This window comes from Papio anubis, chromosome 9 (assembly GCF_008728515.1).
Source record: "Papio anubis isolate 15944 chromosome 9, Panubis1.0, whole genome shotgun sequence".
NCBI classification, from domain to species: Eukaryota; Metazoa; Chordata; class Mammalia; order Primates; family Cercopithecidae; genus Papio; species Papio anubis.
In genome coordinates, this window is record NC_044984.1 from 106,599,447 (window position 1) to 106,626,077 (window position 26,631).

At 39.7% G+C, this 26,631-nt stretch overlaps 1 protein-coding gene across 11 annotated transcripts in view; it reads right to left on the reverse strand.

The window, feature by feature from the left end:
* Positions 1–26,631, reverse strand: part of HECTD4 (HECT domain E3 ubiquitin protein ligase 4) — a 232,906-nt gene that overhangs the window by 105,381 nt on the left and 100,894 nt on the right. For 8 of the 11 annotated variants that reach the window (XR_002515862.2, XM_021922968.2, XM_021922963.2 and 5 more), the window contains 10 exons: positions 21,226–21,418; positions 17,669–17,827; positions 12,918–13,031; positions 11,727–11,867; positions 8,319–8,551; positions 7,795–7,940; positions 5,279–5,349; positions 4,244–4,349; positions 3,549–3,669; positions 2,463–2,591 (listed from right to left, as the gene is read on the reverse strand). Coding sequence is in view for 10 of the 11 variants with exons in the window: in XM_021922968.2 (XP_021778660.2) it covers positions 2,463–2,591; positions 3,549–3,669; positions 4,244–4,349; positions 5,279–5,349; positions 7,795–7,940; positions 8,319–8,551; positions 11,727–11,867; positions 12,918–13,031; positions 17,669–17,827; positions 21,226–21,418 (1,413 nt within the window). In the remaining variant the exon portion in view is untranslated. The remainder of the gene's footprint in view (positions 1–2,462; positions 2,592–3,548; positions 3,670–4,243; positions 4,350–5,278; positions 5,350–7,794; positions 7,941–8,318; positions 8,552–11,726; positions 11,868–12,917; positions 13,032–17,668; positions 17,828–21,225; positions 21,419–26,631) is intronic. The other 3 variants (XM_021922965.2, XM_021922964.2, XM_021922961.2) reach the window with 1 other exon arrangement.

Consider the following 26,631-nt stretch of genomic DNA (forward strand, 5'->3'; position numbering starts at 1 on the left):
CCAAAGCAGTAAATTCTGCTAGAATGACAAGTAGCAAATTGGGAGGCCAAGGTCTGGAGAGCTGACAGAAATACGCAGTATTTCAGAGGGATCACACTGAGTCCCTAGGAGAAAAGGCTCCCATCCCAGCCAGCACAAGAAATATCTCCCATCCCATCCAGCACAAGAGAGCTCCTGGTGGCCAGCCCAGAAACTGTCCAGGTGGAAGACTGCCTTGGGTGGTATGAGGATAGCTAAAGAGAAAAACAGAACAGTAAAATGCGCATGTAGAGGCGGTGAATAAAATGAGACAAAACACAACATTTTGAAACAGTACAAGTGACCTTTTACTCAATGTCCTAAAGCCATCACAGTTAAAAACAGGCAGTTAAAAAAATTCAATTAAGGTAGCAAGCAGTTACAGGCTATTAAACATTAAAATAACTATTACAGAGTTCGTGGGAGTACAAATACTAAATAATGTGTTAAGAAGGACTAGCTAACATTATAGAAATGTTTAGTTTACAATGATTTTCAGTTAAAAAAATACAAACTCTTTAGGGGACATGTTTCCCCAGAAACCTAGACAACTGAGCCTATTCAGCCTTTCCTAAGAGTCTTTACCTTTCTCTCTATGGTTTAATTAAGAATTTACTAAGGCTACGCCAGGCACGGTGGCTCATGCCTATAATCCTAGCACTTTGGGAGGCTGAGGCAGGTGGATCACTTGAGGTTAAGAGTTCAAGATCAGTCTGGACAACACGTTAAACCCCGTCTCTACTAAAAATACAAAAATTAGCTAGGCATGGTGGCACACATCTGTAATCCCAGCTACTCGGGAGACTGAGGCAGGAGAATCACTTGAACCCAGGAGATGGAGGTTGCAGTGAGCCAGATTGCACCACGGCACTCTAGCCTGGGCAACAAAGCGAGACTCCATCTCAAAAAACCAAAAAACCAAAAAAGAATCTACTAAGGCTAAAATTTAGCCTTCAAATAGAAAAAACTTTCTCATTGTTGGAATTTTCCGGGGTCTTTATTATTATTGTTATTTTTTGAGACAGAGTCTCACTCTGCCACCCAGGCTGGAGTGCAGTGGCGTGATCAGGGCTCCCTGCGACCTCTACCTCCTGGGTTCAAGCAATTCTCATGCCTCATTCTCCCAAGTAGCTGGAATTACAGGGGAGTACCATCACGCCTGGCTAATTTTTGTATTTTTCAGTAGAGACGGGGTTTTGCCATGTTGGCCAGGCTGATCTCGAACTCTAGGCCTCAAGTGATCCACCTGCCTCAGCCTCCCAAAGTGCTAAGATTACAGGTGTCAGCCACCACACCTAGCTGTTATAAGTATTATTGAGATTTTTTTTTTTATCATTAAGAGAGTAGGAATTCTGAACTAATGATAAGCCAAATCATGTTTTAAGTCACACTAATGACATGCACAATCATCTACTGACTCCATACCACATGGCAGCAAAGTGCCAGGTATTTACAGGGCTTGTTGTTAATACAGCAACTTTACAAAGAAGATGTTATTGTCCCTTTTTACTGATGAGAAAACTAAGGCAAGAGAAGTTAAATAAATATTATCAACAACTTAAATTAAAAGTGCATGTATGTCTGCCTATTTGAAAATGGATTATACAATGAAATAAACTCAAGTACAATAAGTACAAACTATCAGATGTATGATTTACATAGTATATATGCATGAAGGAGTAAGAAAGGGGCAAACTGCATTGGTTTTTATCTTTAACTATGGCTTCCTTGGTTGATTTTTCAGTGTGTTTAACATTTTAAGAAAGAATAAAGTTCTTGTTGATTTCTCTGGTTCTCCCACAAAGATGAAATTCTGAAGAACAATGCAAACAACAGCCTTGAGCATCTGTCAAAATTATAACAACCACGGCTATAAAAAAATCTTTGGACTGCTATAAATTGTCAAGTGGGAACAAGTTAGTGAGTTTACACAGAAGCTAATTTAAAAATAATTATAGAAAATGAAATTGACTATAGGTTTAGAAATTAGATTATTTCATACAAAAATTGTGAAAATTATCACCTTTTAAAAGTTATTTTAATCAAGAGAATATAATAAACCATCAAAAATTTTGAAATTATTTAATGCTCCAAGATTGATTTATACATACATACATATATATATGTCTATGTAACTATAACTTTCAGGTACACATGAGATCACTTGTAAGTGCCATATTTTATAGTTCTTAAAAGAAGATGGAAGTAAACAAAGGCACAAAAAGGTTGACAGGAGCACATGGATGACACATTATGAGTGTCACAAGTAGGTGACTACTGAGCAATGACATAAAAAATCTATGGAATGAGTGGCCTAATGTTACCTCTCACAAGAATATAAGCCACAAGGTGAATTCTGACATCATAATACACAGAAATTTAGCCAATTAAGCTGCTTTTCACACTGGGTAGAACGCATCGTTAAAATAAAGCTTGGTGTTTACCTGTACCTTCAATGTCTCTCCCTGCAAGGAGCTGTCACTGTCATCATTCTCATCAGGTTTAATCAAAATAGTGTTACTGAGAAGGTGATTCTGAACTGCCATCAGATAGCGCAGGCAGGAGGATGCAGCCTTTAATACAAATAAGGGCACTTAAATGATCTAAACCCTACTGAAAGAGCGATCATGTAATCCTCACGTTTTTAAAAGATTTTGACAAAGAAAACAAAAAGAGAAAGTACACAAAACAGACCAAGTTAGTTTTTCAGGTGACTTATTTCCACATGGCTTTCCATGCATACTCTGACACATTTACTTTTTGCCTTTTGGTACACAACCCTCACTAATTAGAATACTTACTCGAATTTTTGCCTCTTAATAATTATCCTTCCTCCTCCCTCTCACACACATCTCCATTACAGAAGAATACCCAAACCCTTAAAAGAATCTTTTGATTCCTACTGGTCTCTATAAAACACCCATGGTTTAGAAAACAATGTAAAATTAAAAATTAATAAGGGAAAAACACTCTCACTAGATAAAACAAAAACCCCCAAATCTGATCAATTTATTGCATCAAGCAATTTAAGCAGGGGGAATAGTCTTTGGAAAGTTTTTCAAGTGCATTTGTCTAGGTCTACATTTCTAGGGTAAGGAGTCATCCACTGACTTTCATAAATTATTATTATTATTATTTGAGACGAAGTCTTGCTCTGTCACCCAGGCTGGAGTGTGGTGGCGCGAGCTCAGCTCACTGTAATCTCCACCTCCTGGGTTCACGTGATTGTCCTGCCTCAGCCTCTTAAGTAGCTGGGATTACTAATGTGCGCCATCATACCCGGCTAATTTTTGTATTATTAGTAGAGATGGGGTTTCACCATGTTGGTCAGACTGGTCTTGAACTCCTGACCTCAGGTGATCCACCCACCTTGGCCTCCCAAAGTGCTGGGATTACAGGCATGAGCCACTGCGCCCGGCCTTTCATAAATTATTTTAAGTCTGTATGTATATACACACCTGTCAATACAATAAAATGAAAACAGGGATGCTTGATATAATTTTGCTTTCATTAAACACATTTTTACTTACAGGCACAGTTGAAAGGAGCTTTTGAAAATCATCTTTAGAGACAGTTTGGCACTTGGTGATTAAGATACAGGATTCTCGTACAACAATCTTCAGAATGTAGTGTAAAAGTTCATCATTTAGTCTTTAAAGTGCAGGAAAAATGTTTATTGATGGTTTATTCATAAAAGGATAAATTTTATATAATTAGTATAAGATGACAAATAGAAGATACATAATTGATTCTGTAAGCAAATCACCTTAGTAATAACGCTAATAACTAGGTACACTATTTAAATCAAACTTATAGAAATCAAATGGCACCCAACTATAAAGTCAAAGTATTTTATAAATAACATAGAAAAACAACACCTTCGTCTGCTTCACCAGCTCTAACACACATACTCAGCCTTTCTCATAAACCAGCAATTTGGACAGTACTCTGAACCAAGATCTCCTAAATAAGTTCCATCTGTTATTTTTGCTAAAGACCCTTTCCCCAAGCCCAACTTACTTTACTGATAAAACTGAAATGTGCAATTATCAGTTTTGAGGGGAACTATAGAATCTATTATCTTTCATCTGGTCCATGCTTTAGGTTTAACATGCTAACGATCATATTAATTGTAACAGGAGACTAAAGTTGATCAAACACATTGAAATGAAAACTAACGACTGAGAACACAAAGGCTAGGAGTGAATAATATAACTTGTGTCACCTGTAATGATCATCTTCATCGCTGCCAAATCGGTTGTTTTGGAGCTGTTCGGCCAGGTTGGTTAGGATCACATCCCGTAGCTGGGAGAGTCCACTGTTTCTCTCTCCTAACACAGAACAAAGCTCCATCAACTACCCTGGTAATGACTCCTCGAAAACTGATGCTATTTTAAAAAAGTTTTTAAACAAATAGATTCTCGGCAAGCTAGGGGCACCAGACATACGGACTTATACAAATAAAAGCAGCAAAAATGACATCACAATGAATCCGACTTTTTAACCAGCATCCTGATTAAAGTGTAATTACCTTCTTGATATATTATGAAGTGTGATTTTTCATTCCTTAATATTGCTTTTAAATGCCAACTGTCTTTAACACAGTACCTTTTGTTGTGTTGTTTAGTGTAACTTAAAATGTTAGGCTCCAATGTGTGAAGACAAGTGGCTTAGAAATCACCAATAAGTGATCATTTTATTTGTTAAACATCTATAGTCACATACATTATGCTAAGCAGTGGAGACAGTTTATAAAGCTTGAAGATATATAAAACACGGTTTTTGCTTTCAATCTGGTTGAAATGTAAGCATATATGCAGATACGTTCTTTCTTTCTTTCTTTCTTTTTGAGACAGGGTCTGGCTCTGTTGCCCAGGCTAGAGTGTAGTTGTGTCATCATAGCTCACTGCAGCCTCAACCTCCTGGGCGGAAGCAATCCCCCTGCCTCAGACTCCTGAGTAGCTGGGACAACAAGGTATGGGCCACCATGGCCAGCTAATTGTTTTTATTTTTTGTAGTGTCAGGGTCTTGCTATGCTGGCCAGGCTGGTCTTGAGCTCCCGGGTCAAGTGATCCTCTCGCCTCAGCCTACCAAAGTGCTGGGATTACAGGTGTGATCCACTGTGCCTGGCCTGCAGATACATTTTTAAAATATGCTGACTAACATATATGAAGAAATATCAATTATCTTAATATGCAGTTGTTTCTTTGGGGACAAAAAAAGGACGGCTGTTCAAAGATAATTAAAGGATAATTCTTACCTTCTGTTAAGACCAGTTTAAGTAAGTTATTGATTTCAGTTTCACCTGGGTACAAGATATTTAAACCAGAGCTGAAATGACAAAAAAGTCAAAAACATTTAAGCAAAAATTCTAGAAAATCAAAACTCTAAATATTTAAATTCTTATTTTTATTAAAGATGTCAATTTGATTATATAAAACTGTGAAAAAACTTTTATCACTAAAAAGGCATTAAAAAAATTTGAGACAGGGTCTCAATATGTTGCCCAGGTTAAACTCCTGAGCTCAAGCAATCCACCTGCCTTGTCCTCCCAAAGTGCTGGGATTGCAGGTGTGAGCTACTGCACCTGGCCTAAAAAGGCATTTGAATCTAAATTCACTGTCACGATACAGTCCAATCACTTCCCTGATAAATGTCATCCCTCTCCTCCTCTTCCTGTGAATTACCAAAATAAGTTACTTGGGGTTAGATGTAGAACTGGTTAAAAAGAATTGGTAAGCTATGAAAAGTCAATGTAGTCAAGCCTACATATATCAATTGTGCCTCCCCCCAAAAAAATTAAGAAAGTAAATTGCTAATTCTCAGCTTTTTCAAAGAGAAGGGAAGAACAACATTGCAAATGGCATCAGAATCTTTTTTCTTTTCATTAATTTATTTGTGTGTGTGCGTGCGTGTGTGTGTTTTAGATAGGATCTCACTGTCGCCCAGGCTGGAATGCATGGAGTGCAGTGGTGTGATCTCGGCACATTGCAGCCTTGACCTCCCAGGCTCAAGTGATCCTCCCACCTCAGTCTCCCAAATAGCTGGGACTACAGGTGCTTGCCAGGGCATTGGGCTAATTTTGTTTTTATTTTTATTTTTTTGTAGAGACAAGGTCTTACTATGTTGCCCAGACTGGTCTCAAACCTGGCCTCAGCGATCCTCCTGCCATGGCCCCTCAAAGTGCTGGGATTATAGGTATGAGCTACCGCATTCAGCCTCTTTTCTTTTCTTTTTTTTTTTTTGAGACAGAGTTTCGCTCTTTTTGCCCAGGCTGGAGTGCAATGGCACGATCTCGGCTCACCGCAACCTCCGCCTCCCGGGTTCAAGTGATTCTCCTGCCTCAGCCTCCCGAGTAGCTGGGATTACAGGCATGTGCCACCACCCCGGCTAATTTTGTATTTTTACGGGGTTTCTCCATGTTGGTCAGGCTGGTCTTGAACTCCTGACCTCAGGTGATCCACCTGCCTCGGCCTCCCAAAGTGCTGGGATTACAAGCGTGAGCCACCGTGCCCGGCTAGCCTCTTTTCTTTTTTAATTGAGGTTTAACATTTAATCAAGTGCACATATTTACAGTGTACAATCTGATAAGTCTGACATATGTATACACCAAAGAAACCATCACCATAATCAAGATAGTGAATATACCCATCCCCTCCAAAAGTTTCCTCAGAGCACCAGATTTCAATCACTGCCTTAATGCTCCACAGAAAGAGATTTGAAGCATAATGCGCTGTGGAAGGAAAACAACTTCCTGTCATCTATGCTCACCCCTGTCATACAGATCTTTCAGATCAACCATTCAGCTCTCTCTTGGAAACTAAATTATAGTTATAGTCACTTTAAGGCTGTATTCCTGTATAAAAGCTCGCTGAGGCCAGGCATGGTGGCTCACACCTGTAATCCCAGCACTTTGGGAGGCCAAGGTGGGTGGATCATCTGAGGTCAGGAGTTTGAGACCAGCCTGGCCAACATGGTGAAACCCCATCTCTACTAAAAATACAAAAATTAGCCAGGCGTGGTGGCAGGTGTCTGTAATCCCAGCTACTTGAGAGGCTGACGCAGGAGAATCACTTGAACCTGGGAGGCAGAGGTTGCGGTGAGCTGAAATCGCACCACTGCACTCGAGCCTGGGCAACAAGAGTAAAACTCTGTCTCAAAAAAGCAAAAAGAAAAAAAGTTCACTGAACTAAAAAAAACAAAAAAAGACTGACAAGAAATAGAAAATGGCCTATAAATTCTGCTCTCTTGTCTCAAAAGCTTTAAACAGGTTGATAAAGACTTGCATTTTTGAGCACTTACTTTGCATCAGGCCTTACCTTAGGAAAACCTCACAGACCCATAAAATAGGTGCTATTTTAATGCTTTTCTTACAGCTAAGGAAATGCGAACCTTAAACCAAGGTCACACTAGTGAGTGGCAAAGTCTAGAACCCAGATCTGCCTGTTGCCAAAGCCTGCTTCTTAACCACGCTGCCACACTCTGCAAAATGAGAACATCAGCCTGCAAATAATCAAAATATCCACTTAAAGGGCCTTTTTTTTTTTTTTTTTTAGATCCAAACAGTGAGATAAGGAAATGCAAGTACACAGTTGGCTTTGGTCCTCTACAGGTGGGGCTACAAACCCCTCTTCAGTGAAATTATCCCCAATCTATGAGGTCCTGACTGTGGGATGGGGTAAGAGGCATTTATACTACCAGCTTTCAGGGAGGATTACAATGCCTTGCAGAAGAACCATTTTGCAGAGAGCACTACGAAAATCATTAGCTGTTTACCTGATGGCAAGGCAGACTTCCTTCTGAATCTCAGGGCAAATTTGATCTTTTGGTGCCATCAACAACTGCCAAAGAAGCAATCCCGACCGTCGAATGATGTCTCGATTCCTTTCAGTTTGTGGGCTGAAGAAAAATTTAAATACCACCTACAGAAACATAAGGAGTCTATCTAAAAATGCTAATTCTACTGGGGATAAAATTATCCCTACAAAGAAAGTACATGGTAGATACCCTATGAACAAATAAACCAGGTGAATTTTTTTTAACCACAATCTCTTCTATTGTGTAATGGTATAATTATAGTAAATATTTTGCATATATTAATTGTAATAAGCTATGTATAGCAATACTCCATTAATCACAGTGCAATGAATACGATAATTCTAACTACAGGATTAGAAGGTGGTAGGATACAGAACAGGAAAGTCATTAAATTTTTCTTCTGGTAAAAATGAACTGGCTGAAGCCAAGGTTTGCGTTTCCTTTTCTCTATCATCTTATTTATCTCCAAACAATGTATTTACCTGAAAGACAACGAGAATGCAGCGTATAATACAGGTATCTCCATTAACCATGGCCTTCTCCATAATGTCACAAATACTGCTAAGATGGTGTGCTTCAATTGGATGCTGCTTGCCCAAGACACTTGTGATTGGAAGATTGGGGTTGGTGGCAAGAAGATTAAGTTGGTGTATGCACATCGCACCAACGTGGTGCAATAATTGGTTTATAACCTCATTCGTGGTTATAGCCTCTTCTAGAAGATGAAAAGGAAACTGAGTGAGGAAAGACATCTCTATGGGTGGTCCCCAAAGAACAGACCTCTGACATACAAAAGGTGTGTGCACACTAGGAAAGGGTATTTTGGCTATAATCTCTTTCACTGCTGCCAGAGAACCCTTCTCCCTGCCACAGGTGCTGGGGTGAAAACACTTCAGGAGTTCATTTGTTTGGAATGGAAGTAGCTACCACTTACTGAGCCCTTTTTATATGCTGAAGAATGGGCTGAATGCTTTCCATGGTTCTCAACTTAGACTATTTTAGCCCTGTTTTGTAGAGCAATAAACCAAGAGTCACAGAAGTTAAGGAACTTGCCCTAGGTCACATAGCTAAGAAGTGGTAGAACCGGGATTTGGATTCAGGCCACCTCAGTCCACAGCCCCTGAGGTAACCCCTGCTGGTAACCACTCTAGTAAAACCTCTCCATATCCTATGGCTGCTCCATATTAGAACCCCTGTCTATAAATAGTTCCTCATGTTTTGACATGTTAAGCTGAAAATGCCCATTAGATAACCAAGTGGAAGTGAATCCATAGTCTGGCGTTCAGGCAAGAGGCTTGTGAGTCAGTAATACAAAGTGGACTTTCTTTTCTACTTTTTGCTTTTTCCAAAAAATAGCTTTATCAAGATATAATTTATATTCCATAAAACTCGCCCACTCTAAATGCACAACTCACCAAGTTTTAGTAAATTTACACAAACACCAAATTCGAGAGTGAAAGCTGAGAAAAAAAACTGACCCTAGAGATAATAATTACTGTGCTGATAAACATTCGTCTATCCACATGAACTGGCTTTGGTCCTCTGAAGGACCAAGTCTACAAGTTCTCTGATACACTTTTTCTAGGAGGTGGAGCTTAATTACCCTTCCCTTCAGTGTGGTTGAGACTAACAGAGTATTGAAAGGGAAAAGTGGTAATTTTATAGTGGAGAAACCTGGCAGATATCATTTAAACCAAGTGATCAGTTTTTATTATCACTAGTAATAAGTCATATCAATACCATGTACCTTGGAATAGATGTAATGTGAAGGGGATATCGCTTCTGTGGTATTCTTCCCCCAATCCATAACTTCAGTTTAACCATAAGAAAGCATCAGATGAACCCACAGGGAAGGACATTCTATTCTACAAACGTCTGACTAGTACTCCCCAGGTGTCCTGTTCTGCTCTTCAGACAGAACAACTCTACCAATCTATGGTCCAGGTTTGCTGCTTTCTTCTTCCAGCAGCTCAAATCTGCTGTTGAGCCACTCTACTGAATTTTTCTTTTCAAACCCGGAATTTCCATTTTCTTGTTGTTGTTGTTTTTAAATAATCTCTTTACTGAAATTCTCAATTTGCTTGATCATAGTCATCATATTTACCTTTGATTTTTTTAAACTTGGATTCCTTTAGTTCTTTAAATGCATTTATAACGGCTGCTTTAAGTCTTCATCTGACTTTAAAGTCATTAGTCCAACATCTGCGTTTCTCCTGCATTGCGTGGTTACTGATTTTTCTGCTCAGTTTATTTTCTCAAATACTTGTTTCTTTCTTTCTTTCATTTATTTATTTATTTATTTATTTTATCTTATCTTATTTTATTTTTTTGAGATGGAGTTTCACTCTTGTTGCCCCGGCTGGTATGCAATGGCGTGATCGAGGCTCACTGCAACCTCAGCCTCCCAGTTCAAGTGATTCTCCTGCCCCAGCCTCCCAAATAGCTGAGACTACAGGCGCCTGCCATCATGCTCAGCTAATTTTTATGTGTTTTTAGTACAGATGGGGTTTCACCATGTTGGCCAGGCTGGTCTCGAATTCCTGACCTCAGGTGATCTGCCCACCTCGGCCTCCCAAAGTGCTGGGATTACAGGCGTGAGCCACCACGCCCAGCTCCATTTATTTTTAATTATTCTTGTTTTTCTTTTTCAGCCTGGCTTCCTAGGGGTCACCCCTATCTGTATTCCTTAGTGGTTGTCAACCAATGATTGTACTACAACACCTTGAGCCAGTAACACTTTCACCCTGGATGGATCTGTGTGTTTTGGGGGAAGTGCAGCAAAGTTCACAGGGTTTTAAACTCTGCTCTGGTTTTTGCTTCCTGTTGGGCCCTCTCACATCTTTGCATGTGTATGCAGACTCATGTTTCGCCAGAATTGTGCGAGTAGCTTAGGCTGTCTTAGGCCTCTTCTGTGTAGGCGTGTGGTCCCCCACAGCTTTCTCACTATCCAGATCTCACTAGTAAACTTCTAGCTAGTCGGCTGGGCCACTGCTTGCCCTAACTGGGATCAAGATCTAAGGCCTGCTGAGCCACAGGTCTCTCTTTGTTTGCCACCAAGATGACTACTGTTACTGACAATGCTACTGGACATGAGGTTTTTCCACGCTCTGCTCCCTATCAAGTCAGCCCCCTCTGGCAGCAAAGCTGCTGCTTTTCACAGTCTTCCCCACCCTGAGAGAATTATTATGCTGACCAAGCTTGAGGTGGTCAGCACAGTAATTCTCCCACAGCAGACTGAGGTGGAGGATCGGAGCAGTTCTAGTACCCAAAGTTCAGGGCTTTTTAAAATGAATAACAACTCTCAATTTGGTGTATGCCTTGGCAATTTCCAGAGCCTGGAAATAGTTGTTTTTGATAATTACCTGTTTTAGTGTTGCTTTATGGGTAGGGGACTTGCTGAGTGATTAATTCCTCCATATTAGCATAGTTGACTTTAAAGCCACAAGATTTTAAGTTAATATTAACTTAATATTAAGAATGTTCATATTAATATTAAAAAATACAAAGGTCCTTCACTGGTAATTCCATCTAAGTTTGTATATAAATAAGTCATTATCAATGCAAAACATTACAACAGTATACAATCCCATGCCAAATACAAATAATTTTTGCAACAAAGTTCCAACAATTTCAGGAAGGACATAACAATTTTCCTTTAAAAAAGTCTATTGACCACCTCAAAAGCTCTATTTATTTACATACTTATTCACTTAATCATAACTCATCTTTCATGGTTACAGAGAACAAAGGACTTTAGGTTTCAAAAGTTCAAAGAGGGAAAACTGGGGACACATTCTGGGGTTGGGCTATGTTTTCACCTACAAATGCTGTGGTATTCTCTCATATTTCAGAAGGAAATCTTTTCCTGCAAGACCCTGAATGCACCTCACCTTTGGGCTCAGTGATAATGTGACTGACTCCAAGTCTCTGGCAGACATAATGGAAGGCTTGATTCCCAGGGTTACACCACTGATCGATATAGTCATTTGAGCATGTCCATAGCATGTTATTCACTGTGTCATAACATGCTCCTGCAAAAAGAGCATACTGTATTCAGTCATCATGCCACCAGCTACCTGTATACATATTTCTCACAAGCACTGCTACAAAGTGGAAGGGCAAGGATGCTCTCTAATGTTGACAACCCACATCCCTAGTCCCATAGATTTACTTGGCAAGGTACTAGGTGGGGACTCGGCAAGAAGCCAGCATTTAATTTTTAATTTTGCTTAACTCCTGTGTGAGAAGGAGTAAGTCTCACAAAATAGAGAGCTCTTAGTAACTGATTTATCTGTGACCTACTTCCAAAAAGGATTTAAGTGTCTTACATTAAAAACCCAGGTATAATAAACCAATTAATATTAATACACAGTAAAAAGCCCTAATAACTGAGCCTAAAACTTAGAAATAAGCTTCCTACCACCCAGGGCAAAGAGAAAATCCAGAATATTACTTAATGTTCATTTTCTAGCAATAACAGGTATACCAATTCCTCACAGGAAATAAACTTTTCATGGCATAAACCTTGAGAATTTCTTATAGGCATTATCGCACAACCTAATAAACAGTATCTTCAATTGCAGTTTACTCAGAGGAATTTTACATATGGCAATTTCTTATACTCATTCCCAAAATTAAAATTTAATATTAAAAAAATTCTTTCTGGCTGGGCACAATGGCTCATGCCTGTAATCCCAGCACTTTGGGAGGCTGAGGCAGGAGGATTGCTTGAGCCCAGGAGTTTGAGATCAGCCTGGGTGACATAGTGAGACCTTGGCTCTACAAAAAATAAACAAAATTAGCTGGGCATGGTGGTGTACTCCTATAGTCCCTGTTACTCAGGAGGCTGAGATGGGAGGACTGCTTGAGCCCAGGAGGTGGAGGCTGCAGTGAGCCAAGATCGCACCACTTCACTCCAGCCTAGGTGACAGAAGAGACCCTGTCTCAAAAAAACAAAACAAAACAAAAAACGTCTTTCTTTTCAAGGAAACAAGAATGCCACAGGGAACTGGCAAGATAGTTCAAGAGAAATTTGCTAAAACTTTAAATTTTCCAAAGAAATGTGCACGTTTATTTCTTACCCAATCCTGGTACGAGAGCACCACGCCCCAGTGAGCTTCCAGCAGCATCTATGAGATCTGCACGACTTGTAAACTGACCATCCGAAATATTATACACCAAGCTGGAGGCTAGGACTTTGGAAACAAACATTAAGCTGTTTAATGAGCCTGAAGATTATTTTCAAAGTTTAAATTTTAGGCTTTTAACAAAATTTTTATAAAAATCACACCCCTTTCTTGTTGTTGCGTATTGGTGGTAATTGGTGGTAAAGGGATGGAGAATACATGCATAAGACCACAGAAAGAAAACTGTCACCACCAGAAATCTTCCTAAATTTAACATTGAACCATAGTTTTTTTTTTTTTTTTTTTTTTTGAGGCCGAGTCTCGCTCTGTCACCCAGGCTGGAGTGCAGTGGCCGGATCTCAGCTCACTGCAAGCTCCGCCTCCCGGGTTCCCGCCATTCTCCTGCCTCAGCCTCCCGAGTAGCTGGGACTACAGGCGCCCGCCACCTCGCCCGGCTAGTTTTTTTGTACTTTTTAGTAGAGACGGGGTTTCATTGTGTTAGCCAGGATGGTCTCGATCTCCTGACCTCGTGATCCGCCCGTCTCGGCCTCCCAAAGGGCTGGGATTACAGGCTTGAGCCACCGCGCCCGGCCTGAACCATAGTTTTCAATGTGTTTTTAAAACGGCACCTTTTGCATGATGGTTCTTTCTGATACACATTATCAAAAGGGTAATTGCAAGAGGGGTTATCATCACTAAATCACAAGATGAAAATGTTTACAAGAAACACTTTGCAGTTAGTCAGTGTTCAATAAAGCTTGGTGTACACTTAGCTGCAATCTTTCCTAATACACCTTGACTTTCCCTTAACACAGGATGGTGCAGTGGTAAAGAGCATGGACTTTGGGCTTCGGAGTTTCAATTGGGTGGCCCTGGGAAAGACATTGAACATCTCAGTTTCCTCATTTCTAGAGTGGAAATAATAAAAGTACCTACCTTATACAGTTATTGTAAAGAGTAAATGAGTTAAAATATGTCAAGGATCCACACCAGCATATATATACATTAATTGCTATCACTGATTTTATTTTCTTCCCCATTTTCAAACAAAACTTTAGCACTGTGTCTCAAGTTTGCTTCTTTTTCATATTCTCATCACCCTAGTAGCCCAGATCTGCATCATGCCTAACTTGAGTTATAACATAAATGATACTCTTTTTTCTATTTTCTACTGTTCCATTAAACAAAATGGGACAGTAGAAAATAGATCTCCAAATCTCTTTTCATGGTACTTAACATACATATGCTTTCTCCTCACTTGGCCACTTATATGAATAATACCCGTTCTTTATGGCTTAAACTCAAAACCTCATGAAGTCTCTCCTTTCTACCCCACTCCACAATGAGCCTTTCTTTCTCAGATTCTGCAGCTCACAAATCTGCTCCACGTGGATCCTTCCAGCAGGGATGCAGCACTGTCTATCATTTTCTCATTGTCTCACACATCTACGTCATCTCTCCTAACTAGACTATGAGTTGTTAAAGGCAAGCACCAATTCTTCCACTTTCTGAGCAGCCCCCACAGTAGCCAAAGAGGAACACCCCTGTGTAGCTGGGACTACAAGCATGCGCCACCATGCCCAGCTAATTTTTGTATTTTAGAAGAGATGGGGTTTCACCATGTTGGCCACGATGGTTTCGATCTCTTGACCTCATGACATAGAAGGAATTTAAGCATTTACTGGTTTGTTGCGCTAAAGTAGAATCACTGTGTAAGCTATATCCTCATGAAAGAATGGTACCATTAAGACCCACTTTAATTCAGTGGGGTCAATTTCAGTTGAGCAAAAAAGCCATGCCAAGGAGACTAAACACAATTTAATAAGACCAATGGTCACAATATGCGGTAATAGTAGGAAAAAAGAGGGGAAAAAAAAGACTGATGGTCAATAACATAAAAACCCAATTTTTACTTTTGCTTTATTTATTTATTTATTTATTTAGAGACAGAATCTCGCTCTGTCGCCAGGCTGCAGTGCAGTGGCGCGATCTAGGCTCACTGCAACCTCCACCTCCTGGGTTAAGCAGTTCTCCTGCCTCAGCCTCCTGTGTAGCTGGGACTACAGGCACGTGCCACCATGCCCAGCTAATTTTTGTATTTTAGTAGAGACGGGGTTTCACCATGTTGGCCACAATGGTCTCGATCTCTTGACCTCATGATTCACCCGCCACGGCCTCCCAAAGTGCTGGGATTACAGGCGTGAGCCACTGCGCCCAGCCAAAAAACCCAATCTTTAAATGGACAAAAGACTTTGGAGGAATAAATATTCCTCCAAAGAAGATATACAAATGGCCAATAAGCACATGAAAAGATGCTAAGTATCATTAGTCATTAAGGAAATGCACAAATCACAATGAGGTACCACTTCACATCCACAAAGATGGCTATAATCAGAAAAACGGAAAATAACAAATGTTGGCGAGGATGTAGAGAAAATAGAACCATTATACTTAGGAGATGAGAACGTAAAATGGTATGGCCACTTTGGGAAACAGTTTAGCAGTCCCTCCAAGGGTAAACATATACTTACCATATGACCCTGCAATTCCACTCCTATGTATGCGCCCATAGTATGAAAAATGTCCACACAAAACTGATATACTAATGTTCGTAACAGCATTATTCAAAATAGCCAAGAAGTAGAAACAACTCAAATGTCCACCAACTTATGAATGGATAAACAAAATGGGATATTATCTACACAATGAAATATAATTCAACCATAAAAAGTAATGAAGTATTGATTCATGCTGTAATATGGATGAACCTCAAAAACATTATGTTAAGTTTAAAAAACAGTCACAGACTCGCTCCATCCTGCCAACATGTGAAGATGCCTGCTTCTCCTTTGCCTTCTGCTATGATTGTAAGTTTCCTAAGGCCTCCCCAGCAATGTGTAACTGATGGATAGAACAACTTGCAACCAATGAAAAAGAGCTGGATCTGGTGTCAAGAGACTTGGACCACATCACTTCACCTGTCTGAGCCTCAGTAACCACGTAGTGATTCCATGGCTAAAGACTGAGAAAGATCTAGGATCACTGGTGTCCAGTAACAGATGCACATTTGCAAGCACTAAGGAGAAAACCTCATTCCATGTACTTTCTTCCTGGAGACCAAGCCCACTACAGCAAGGAGTATCCACAAGCGAGGGTGGAATTGTGCATGAGTAGAGAACACTCTCCATCTCTTCTCACATCATACAGCTCTCCAGTTGACACAATCCTCAACTATATTTACATAGAGGGAAAAATGATTCTATATTTATATAGAACTCTCCATAATGTGTCAAGTGTCCTCACACTATCCTATGTGGTAGGTATAATCATCTGCACATTTTTTTAAATGGGAAAGTTGAGGCTTTGAATGATTAATTTTCCCAAGATAATAGTTACTAAAAGGAAGAAACAAGATTTTTACATGTCTGTCTACTTTTATAGCTCCTCCTGATTTTATTCATAGCTCAGCCACCATAATATGCACAGAATGAGACAAAATAATAAGTGGTATTTTGCTACTATCAAGTAAAATCAAAAATTAAAAATCAAGCAAATAAACAAACAAAAAAGCAGTCATAAAAGGCCGTATGTTGTATAATTCCATTTACATGAAAAGTAGAGTACAGGTAACTCCACAGAGACAGAAAGTAGATTGGTAGATGCCGGGGGGTCAGGGAGTAGGAGAGCAACTGTTGATAAGTATGAGGTTTCTTTTTGGGGTGATGGGTAGATTAGTGGTAACGACTGCACAACTCTGTGAACTTATTAAAAACCACTGAATTGTATATTTTAAACGGGTAAAATTTATGGTGTGTGAGTTATATCTCAATAAAGCCACCGTCCCCAGCCTGAGGAACATTTTTTTAATTCTATACTTTATCCCATTTAATTATGTGTCCACTCTGAAGCCAAAATTACACTGCTTTAATTACTGTAGTGTGCCTCCTTATACAAATATATGTATATTTTAAAATATTAATACATTTTTCCACATCTGCTTTTCTATGTCTTATGCTTAGTATTTTGTATATGTGTCCTAAAATGGAGGTGTTTTGCATACGTATTTTAATAGCTTTGAAATTCTATCCGCAGGGCGTGGTGGCTCATGTCTGTAATCCCAGCACTTTGGGAGGTCAAGGTGGGTGGATCACCTGAGGCCAGGAATTCGAGACCAGCCTGGCTAACATGGTGAAACGCCATCTCTACTAAAAATAAAAAAATTAGCTGGGCATGGTGGCGTGTGCCTGTAATCTCAGTTACTAGGAAGGCTGAGGCAGGAGAATCACTTCAACCTGGGAGGCAGAAGTTGCAGTGGGCTGAGGTCGTGCCACTGCACTTCAGCCTAGGTGACAGAGCAAGATTCCATCTAAAAAAAAAAAATTCTATCACAGTGAGTAGATCTCTTGCTATATCATCAGTAAATAATGTGACAAAATATTATTTTGTTTCCTAAAACTTTGTTGAACTGATTATTTCTATTAATTTTACAGGACAATAGTTTTCAAAAACTATACTAATATGTCATCCACAAAAAATTATATTGTTAAATCTTCCTAGCCTATATTGATAATTGGTATTTTTTGTTATCAGAGAGCTATTGCAAACAACTATTTAACAAAGTTAAGTTTTAAATAATTAATAGGAGAGCCTTAAATTTCAGAGTTTGAGATAAATCGAGGAAAGTGCCACAGGTAGAATTCACTTACTTTTTAAAGATGACAAACCACTTGTTCCACCAAAAAGAGATCGGGTGGCAGAGCTGCCTGATCCCCCTGGAGGAGGCACCAGCATCACCAAGTAGGTGCCACAGGTATATATGGGTGTCTTCCGCAGCATTTTTAGAGGCAGCCCACAGCTAGTATTTGCTGGACAAAGAAATAAAAATGCTAAGTCAAAATATTTGACACAAAAATTAATTTGATTATCAACACAGATTAGGATATAAAGAGGGAGACCCAAACTCAAACTAAGATTTGGAAAACAGATTTCCAGATTAGGAAAACTGAGTAAGAAGTAATAGCTAAGGAAAAAAATAAGTATCTTCTGGCTCCACAGCCTGACCCTGAGCCTCCTATTTATATGGTCTGAACATTTCTTGAATGTGTTCCCAATCCTCAATATACCATCATGCCTCCACAAATTATTCTAAAAAAAAAAAAAATCCTCACGTGGACTAAATCTCAAAATAAGAGAAGAATCCTACTATTTATTTGCGTTTCCCCTAGAAAACTGATATAGGTTGAGTACATTTATCTGAAATGCTTAAGACCAGAAGTGTTTTGGATTTCAGATTTTTTCAGAATTTAAAATATTTGCATTATACTTAAGAGCTGAGCATTCCTAACTGAAAAATCCAAAATTCAAAATATTCCAATGAATATTTCCTTTGTTTTTTATTTATTTTTACTCATTACATCTGAGATTAGTGAGAGTATTTCCTTTGAGCATCATGTAGGCACTCAAAAAGTTTCAGATTTGGGAGCATTTTAGATCTTTAGATCTGGGATGAACAACCTATATTCTAATCAAGATCTTGGGTTCTTTTTCCATTTTATATAGAACAAATTCTTGAAAGGTTTGTGATATTAAACTCATAACAAACAGCTTTCAACATGAAATTGGCCAAAAATTTCAACCTAATGAAAGCTTTCACAATATCTATCACAAAACAGTTTTATAGCTGTGTAATTTATTATAACCCTTTACATACATTTTTCTTGTTTAAAAGGGTCAATGACATAAACTGTCATTAGGAAAATAATTATTGTTTCTAATCAAGAGGTGTAAACTGTACTTTAATCTCCCTTACTGGCATATCTAAAACATGGAGTGAATTTACGGATTTTCTATATACAAGCCTAGCAAGGATTGATTATGTCAACAGAAAATCAATCAGAGTGCTTTACTTAGAAAGCTGTCAGGCTGTAAAATATAACTTATTATCTATAGCCTAGATAGATGAAAATCATTTTTAGATGGTTTAGATTAGAAGAGTGAGTAAAGTGAAACTTAATCTATCTGATATTTGTTTTGAATGTTTGTGCTTCTAAAAAGTTTTATTTTTTTTAAGCTGCAAGCCCCCACCAAGTATATTCTTCATTAAGGACATAAATTCAAGAAGATAAATTTCCACAGGTAAGAAACCTCAAGACAGCAATAACTGGAAAATTAGCAACTTTGTGAGTATAACATTTTCACCAAGATGTTTTTAATAGACATACCCTTATTAACATGGTAATAGGTATTAGTTTATAATGGAATAAAAGCTTTTCTATTTTTTATTTTTTGAGACTGAGTCTCAAAATTGAGTCTCACCATTGTCGGCCTGGGCTGCAGTACAATGGCGCCATCTCGGCTCACTGCAACCTCTGCTTCCTGGGTTCCAGCAATTCTGCCTCAGCCTCCCAAGCAGCTGAGATTACAGGTGCCCGCCATCAAGACCGGCTAATTTTTGTATTTTTAGTAGAGATGGGGTTTCACCATGTTGGCCAGGCTGGTCTTGAACTCCTGACCTCAGGTGATCCACCCGCCTCGGCCTCCCAAAATGCTGGGATTACAGGCGTAAGCCACTGCGCCTGGCCAAAAACGTATAGACACCTTGTATGTTCGCTTACTTTTGAAAAGTTTCTTGGTTTATAACTGGTGAATTTTTAATGTAGCAACATCATGTTAAAGAATCCACAGACTGCTTGAGCCCAGGAGTTTGAGACCAGCCCGGGCAACATAGCAAGACCTCATCTCTTAAAAAAAAAAAAAAAAGTACAATGAGACCACATGTTTAGAATACAGATACCAGTTTCTACCAATTCCAGTATACGTGCTACTAAAGCGTGCACATTTCTACCAAATTCTAAATATATCCTTGCCTTCTGAGGTCTTGTTTTGATATTATACATATTTTCAATAAGCATTCCTTTAGTATTTCCATTGTTTAGGGTAAGATTTCATTTTCTCCCAAGGGACAAACCCAGATCAGGCCTTCAGCTTGTCATGAAAACGTTCATTTAGGTAACAACAAAAACAGAAACATAAAAGACTATCCTCTAGAAAGTATCTTCTACAGCTGGAATTATCCACTTACCCAAATCACAAAAACTATTAACAATTTTGCCACTTATCTTTGATACAATAGAAGCCTGTGAAAATAAAATACTGTCCTTAAATTCTAATATGGACTAATAAGTATTTAATTTGGTAGTCTCATAACAAATTAACCATAAATATTTTCTCTTCCTAGCATTTCTAACTCTAACTATAAAAATAAAGCATAAAATTACACTGAATTCATCAAATGCCTATTAATTCAGATGCAGTTTTCTACATATGGTATCTTTTTCTAGCTTTATCTTTTACTACAGTTCATAGTTTGTTATTAATCCAAATATTTGGTATGTAATCTATAAACTCCACGGAATAATGGTTCTTAATGTTTTGGGGGGTCATAGACGACTCTGAAAATCTGATGAAAATTATGACAGATACATATAAAATGATATCTAAAACTTTGAGGGAGTATGTTTAATAACATGTTATTAAACACATTCCCTTAAAGGTGTATCCTGGTTAAGAATTCCTACTTTAAAAGTGCAGAATAGTGTATATAGTATACTACCTTTTATTAAGAAAAGGCAGAAATTATGAACATATAAATTCATCTTTAATTATGCTTGCATAAACACTGGAAGGATAAATGAAAACTAATAAATATAGTTACCTGTGGTGGGGTAGGGTGGGGGCAGAATATAAAATTTACCAATGTGGTGAGAATAAGACTTCTCCGCATATACCTTTTTACATTATTTTGACTTTCAAATTCTGTACATGTATTATCTATTTTAAAACATTAAGTTACAAAAACTAAATGATAAATTCTAAAAAACAAAATATCTACTGTAGAAGGCTTTTCTGTTATTTGCTTGGTCAAGACTGTATTTAGGGAAGATGATGCTAACTTTCAGGTTTTCACATTCACAAAGCATATGTGAAATATGAAATCAAGTAATTTATACGAATGGTGACGATGATAAGATGTTTATAGTTTAACATGGGGTTGTTTTGCATTCCTACAGGTTCATATGAATTTATGTCCATAGCCTACAACATGTATTGGCTTGGAATAAAAAGCTGGACAATGACTGGAAGACCAAATAAGGTCAACTATGCAAAGGAAAGGGCTTTGCACAGCATGGAGGAAGTGCACAATAAGACGTAGCTGAATAGAGCTATACAAGGAAACAGATCTGGGAAGCACAGAGTAACATACCTGCTTGATCCTCTTTTAGTGTGTTGGAGATGGTGGAACCAGTCAGGGCAGCAAGAGTTGCTGACGGGGAGGCTCTATACCGAGAAAGTCTACTTAGAAGCATCTCATTAATGCTTTTTGCAGATTCGCCCTCTTTTCTCATTAGAATTGTGCGTTCCTGAAGAGGGTTGGCTACAAATACACCATTTTCAACCTAATATAGAAAAAAAGGAGGTCCTAAAATGATATCTGTTTCCATTTAATCAGCAAATTTCTACTTGAGGATATTATTGTGAGTAAATAAAAAATATTTCAAAAACTGCACCTGAGTAGATGTACACCTTACAATTTAAATGCACTATAGAAACTACTACAAACAAAAGAGACTATGATAAGTTTGAGAGCTTTCACTTTTCATAATAGCTATAATGTTTAATAAGTCTATGAAAAGTTGTTGATTAAAATTCCTTATACTGGATTCCACAGGCAGCACTTACTAATTACATGCCTCTGACAGGTTGAAGTCAAACGAGAGGAAAACAAATCAATCAGTCTTTGATTTACTGTTAAGGACAACTACGAGGATAATGTCTCAAAATATCTTCAGTGGCTAAAATCCAAACTCTTTATTAACAGCAGTTAACATTAGCACCAGCTGCTCAGGCCCTGGCAGAGCAAGCCTGGACAAAGGCAGATTTTGCTAAAAATACACATCAACTTCAACTGGATCTTTGCTGGTGCTTTATGGTTCTTTCATTCACCACTTGGTTATTCCCCAGAAAAATCTTTGGAGTGGTGACTCCAAAATTCCTTCACCAATTCTGAGCTTAACTTTTAGCAGACCACCTGGTTTTCTTCTTTCTTCTTCTTTTTTTTAAATTCCACCTGGCTTTCCGTATTGCTAAAAAGATCCAGACCACTTACCATAAGCTTCTCCTACTCACGTCTCTTTCAACTTAAGAATCTTGGGACCCAGCCTCATGTATTATTTCCTTCGTCTTAATTCAGAGGAAAAAGGATTTCACCTCATATTAATGAAGATGAACCCTTCCACTTCTGCCTCATGTCCTGTGCTCCCCTCTGCCTCTTCATCATTAGTGCCTCCCTCTCCATTGACTTCCTTCTCTTTGTTTTCAAATATTCACAGGTCTTAAACAAAACCTTGGTGGCCCATCAAAATATCATCCCTTTTGTCAAATCTGTCATGGCCCCTTTCTAGATCCAAGAACCAGGCCCCCACCAGCAAAGACAGGCAGGACTGGCTTGCAGTTGTAGGGTGTGGAGATAAAAGGGAATGGGAGTGCAAAATGTCAAATCTTCAGAAGCAAAGGGAAAGCAAGAGGAGAGAACAGGGAAAGGTTGGTAACACAGAAGGGGCAAGAGAAAGTGAGTAAACTCAGGAGCACAGCCAGGAAAGATTCCCAAAGGTGGGTGTACTTAGTGGGGGAGTCTTTTAAGATATGTTCACAAATGACAAAGAAAAAGATTTGTTACAGAGTCCAAAAATGCTGCTTCTATTTCCCCATTCCCTGCTTTTTAACCCTTTGCAGTTGGTGGTCTCTGAATTCAGCACCCTCTAATGAGTCGGCAATCTCAATGGTTCACCAGTGACCTAACCCCAAAACCAGTGACCTTTTCCTCGACTTTCTTGCAGGTCGTGCCATCACTGCCATCCTTCTTGGGATTCTGATTCCTTAGTGTTGGTGGCAGAACACAATCCTGGTTTCTTTTTTTTTTTTTTTTTTTTTGAGACAGAGTCTTGTTCTGTCACTCAGGCTAGAGTGTAGTGGCATGATCACAGCTCACTGAACCCTCAATCTCCCCAGGCTCGATGGTTCTCGCACGCCATCCTCTCAAGTAGCTGGGACCACAGGCATGCGCCACCACATCTGGCTAATTTTTGTATTAATGTTTTTTGTAGAGACAGGGTTTTGCCATGTTGCCCAGGCTGGTCTTGAACTCCTGGGCTCAAGCAATCTGCCTGCCTCAGCTTCTCAAAGTGCTGGAATTACAGGCGTGAGCTACCATGCCCAGCCTGGTTTGTTTCTTTTTAACATGAACACTTACCTCTGTGTAAAGTGCTCACTGTGCTGGTGAGTGAGGCCAGCACAGTCCCTGCTTTCCTTCCTGTCTCTCTCTTTGCTGGTCAACATCTTCATTTGCTTAAATGGGACCTTTCCCAAGATTAGACCTAGCCCTGGTGTCCAAGACCTTCATCTGGAATGCTCTATCCCTAGACCTTCCAGAGGCTGGCTCTTTCCTATCATTCAGGTCTCAGTTAAACGTTACCTACTCAAAGAGGCCTGCCCTGGTTGCCAATCTAAAAAAGATTCTTCCCCAGCATCCCCAAGCCACAGCACATCATGCTGTTTCATTATCTACACAGCATTTACTACTCTCTGAAATTATTTTACTCATGAAGTCATTTATTGTTTGCCCTTCTACTTTAACATACCCCAATGAATGCCAACTTCCTGAGAACAGGGATCCACCTGCCTTGTTCACCTTAACATCCCCAGCACTTAGGAGGCATTCAATGAATACTCAATTGCTTGCTGAATAAACAGATGAGGGCCCTCCCCCAAATCCAACTCCGCCTCTCTATGGTGACTCCCACATTTCTATTTACAGACCCAACCTTGCTACTAAGATCTAGTTCTACTTTTCTAACTGCCCCTCACCCTCCCCACCGACATTTCTACTTGAACAGCCTCCTGTCACCTAAAATTCAACACATCCACCTCTTACTTCATTGTCTTACCCCAACTCTCCTACTAGATTAACTTTTAGCAAGCATAGCTCTATTTATGTCGCGCAATTCTAAATATACTCCTTCAAAAGCATCCAAGATAAAAATCAATCCCTTTAAGCTTGGCATTCAAAAGCATTACCCAATCTGGCCCTATGAGAAAATCAATAGATACTTTAAAAACAAACAAAACGCTATATTATTGTATTTGAGTACTTTGAAAATACTGCAAAGAAAAACTGATAAAGCACCTGTGTGATACAAGTAGGGCTGAAGTTTGCTACAAAATGGTAAATCTGCTGGAAATCCCTACTTCAGCAAAGACACTCTTCAGGGTAAGAAGCTGCTGATTTAGGAAGGAGAGGAAGAGCTGGGAGGAGTGAGAAGCAGCCCAGGTTCCTTTCTGGCAACCACTCTGGTCCAAGTCAGTATCATCTCAAGAGAGATGATTAGACCAGTCTCCCAACCTGTCTTCCCACTTCCACGGGCACCCCAGTGGTTTACTCTCTGCATAGCCAGTGATCATTTAAAAATGTAAATAAAGCCAGGCACAGTGGCTCACACTTGTAATCCCAGCACTTTGGGAGGCCAAGAAGGGAAGATCACTTAAGCCCAGGAGTTCGAGACCAGCCTGGGCAACATAGTTTGAGAACAGCCCATCTCAAACACACACACACACACACATATACACACACACAAAAATTATCCAAAGGCAGTGGCACACGCCTGTAGTCCCTGCTGCAAGGGAGGCTGAGGCAGGAGGATCGCCTGAGCCCAGGAAGTCGAGGCTGCAGTGAACCATGATTGCACCACTGCACTCCAGCCTGGGCAACAGAGGGAGATCCTATCCCACCCCACCCCGCCAAAAAAAAAAGTAAAACCACATCTTCCCTCATTTAAAACCCTGCAGTGGTTTTCCAACACACTTATGATAAAATTCAAATTACTGACAGGGCTTCACAAGGGCCAATGACTGCTGACCTCGTTAGCAACATCTGCCTCAACTCAACCCTTTCTCACCACATTTTTAGCCACACTCGCCTTCTGTCACACCTCCAAAATACCATGCTTCCTCCTAATGCTGGGCCTTGGTACTTGCTATTCCCTCTTCTTGTGCTACCCATCTGTTGCAGTTTGCCTGGAACTGCAGGTTTCAGCACCAAAAGTTCCATGTCCTGAGCAATCCCTCAATCTCAAGCAAACTGGGATAGTTGGTCACCCTGTCAGGATGGATGGCTTCTTATCATTCAGGTCTCAGCTCAAATGTCTTTCCTTACAAAGGCCTTATGTGCCCTGCAAGCTAAAGGAGCTCCCCATCTCTATCCCGGGCACTCCCTCTCACATTATCCTCTTTAATTTTCTCCCCAGCATTTATCACTAGCTGAAATTATTTCATTCTTGTTGTTTACTTCTGTACTGTCCCACTTCCCATATTCTAATATAAGCTCCATGAAAACAAAAGCTTATTTACTGGGCTACCCAGATACGGCAATATAGTATAGGCCCTCAATTAATACAGAATGAAGGAAGGGTAGCTTAGTAATTTGGATCATAACTGGAAGGAAATAACAAACCCTTAGGGAGAAGGGGGGAAAGAACCTAGTGTGTCCATTACTACATTGACAATATCTTTAGGAAGTTACATGAGGAGAGAAAAATAGCAGTAAAATTGTCACTAAATCTAACCACTTTAAAAACTGCAGTTTATACAGAGTACATGGGAGCAAAAGACCACTCAGAACAAAACAGATGTGAGGATATTTTTTCAAAAGAGGCTTGAAAAGGTAAAAGAGAGTTATAGGCCGGGTGCAGTGGCTCACACTTGTAATCCCAGTAGGTAGAGAGGCAGAAGCAGGAGAACAGCTTGAGCCCAGGAGTTAGAGACCACAGTGAGACCCCATTCTCTAAAAAAAGAAAAAAAGAGTTATAGAAGATTCTCAAGCAGGAATGCATCCAGAGTAGAAGTAGCCAAATCAGGCAGAAAGATTCCATGCCTCAGCTATTTTGTAGTCTTAAAGGCCAGAATTCTGTGTCTAGAGTTTCAGAACGCCTGTTGCTCCATGTGGGTAGACTGTCACATTGGTGGCCCCTAATGAATGATGCATCCTTGTATTTATGCCCTTGTATAGTCCCCGTCCCACACTGAGTCTGGACTTGGTCATATGCCTTTTTTTTTTCCCCACATTAGAAAGCAAGTTGCTGGCCAGGCACGATGGCTCATGCCTATAATCCCAGCACTTTGGGAGGCCGAAGCAGGTGGATCACTTGAGGCCAGGAGTTTGAGACCAGCCTGGCCAATATGGTGAAACCCCATCTCTACTAAAAATACAAAATTAGCCAGGTATGGTGGTTTGCACCTGCAATTCTAGTTACCAAGGCAGGAGAACCACTTGAACCCAGGAGGCAAAGGCTGCAGCGAGCCGAGATCACACCACTGCACTCCAGCCTGGGTGACAGAGCAAGGCTCTGCCTCAAAAAAAAAAAAAAAAAAAAAAAAAAAAAGATGCAGCAGGGGGCGATGGCTCATGCCTGTAATCCCAGCACTTTGGGAAGTTGAAGCAGGTGGATTGCTTGAGCCTAAAAGTTCAAGATCAGCCTGGGCAACATGGCAAAACTCAGTCTACACAAAAAATACAAAAATTAGCTGGGCATGGTGGCATGAGCCTGTAGTCCCAGCT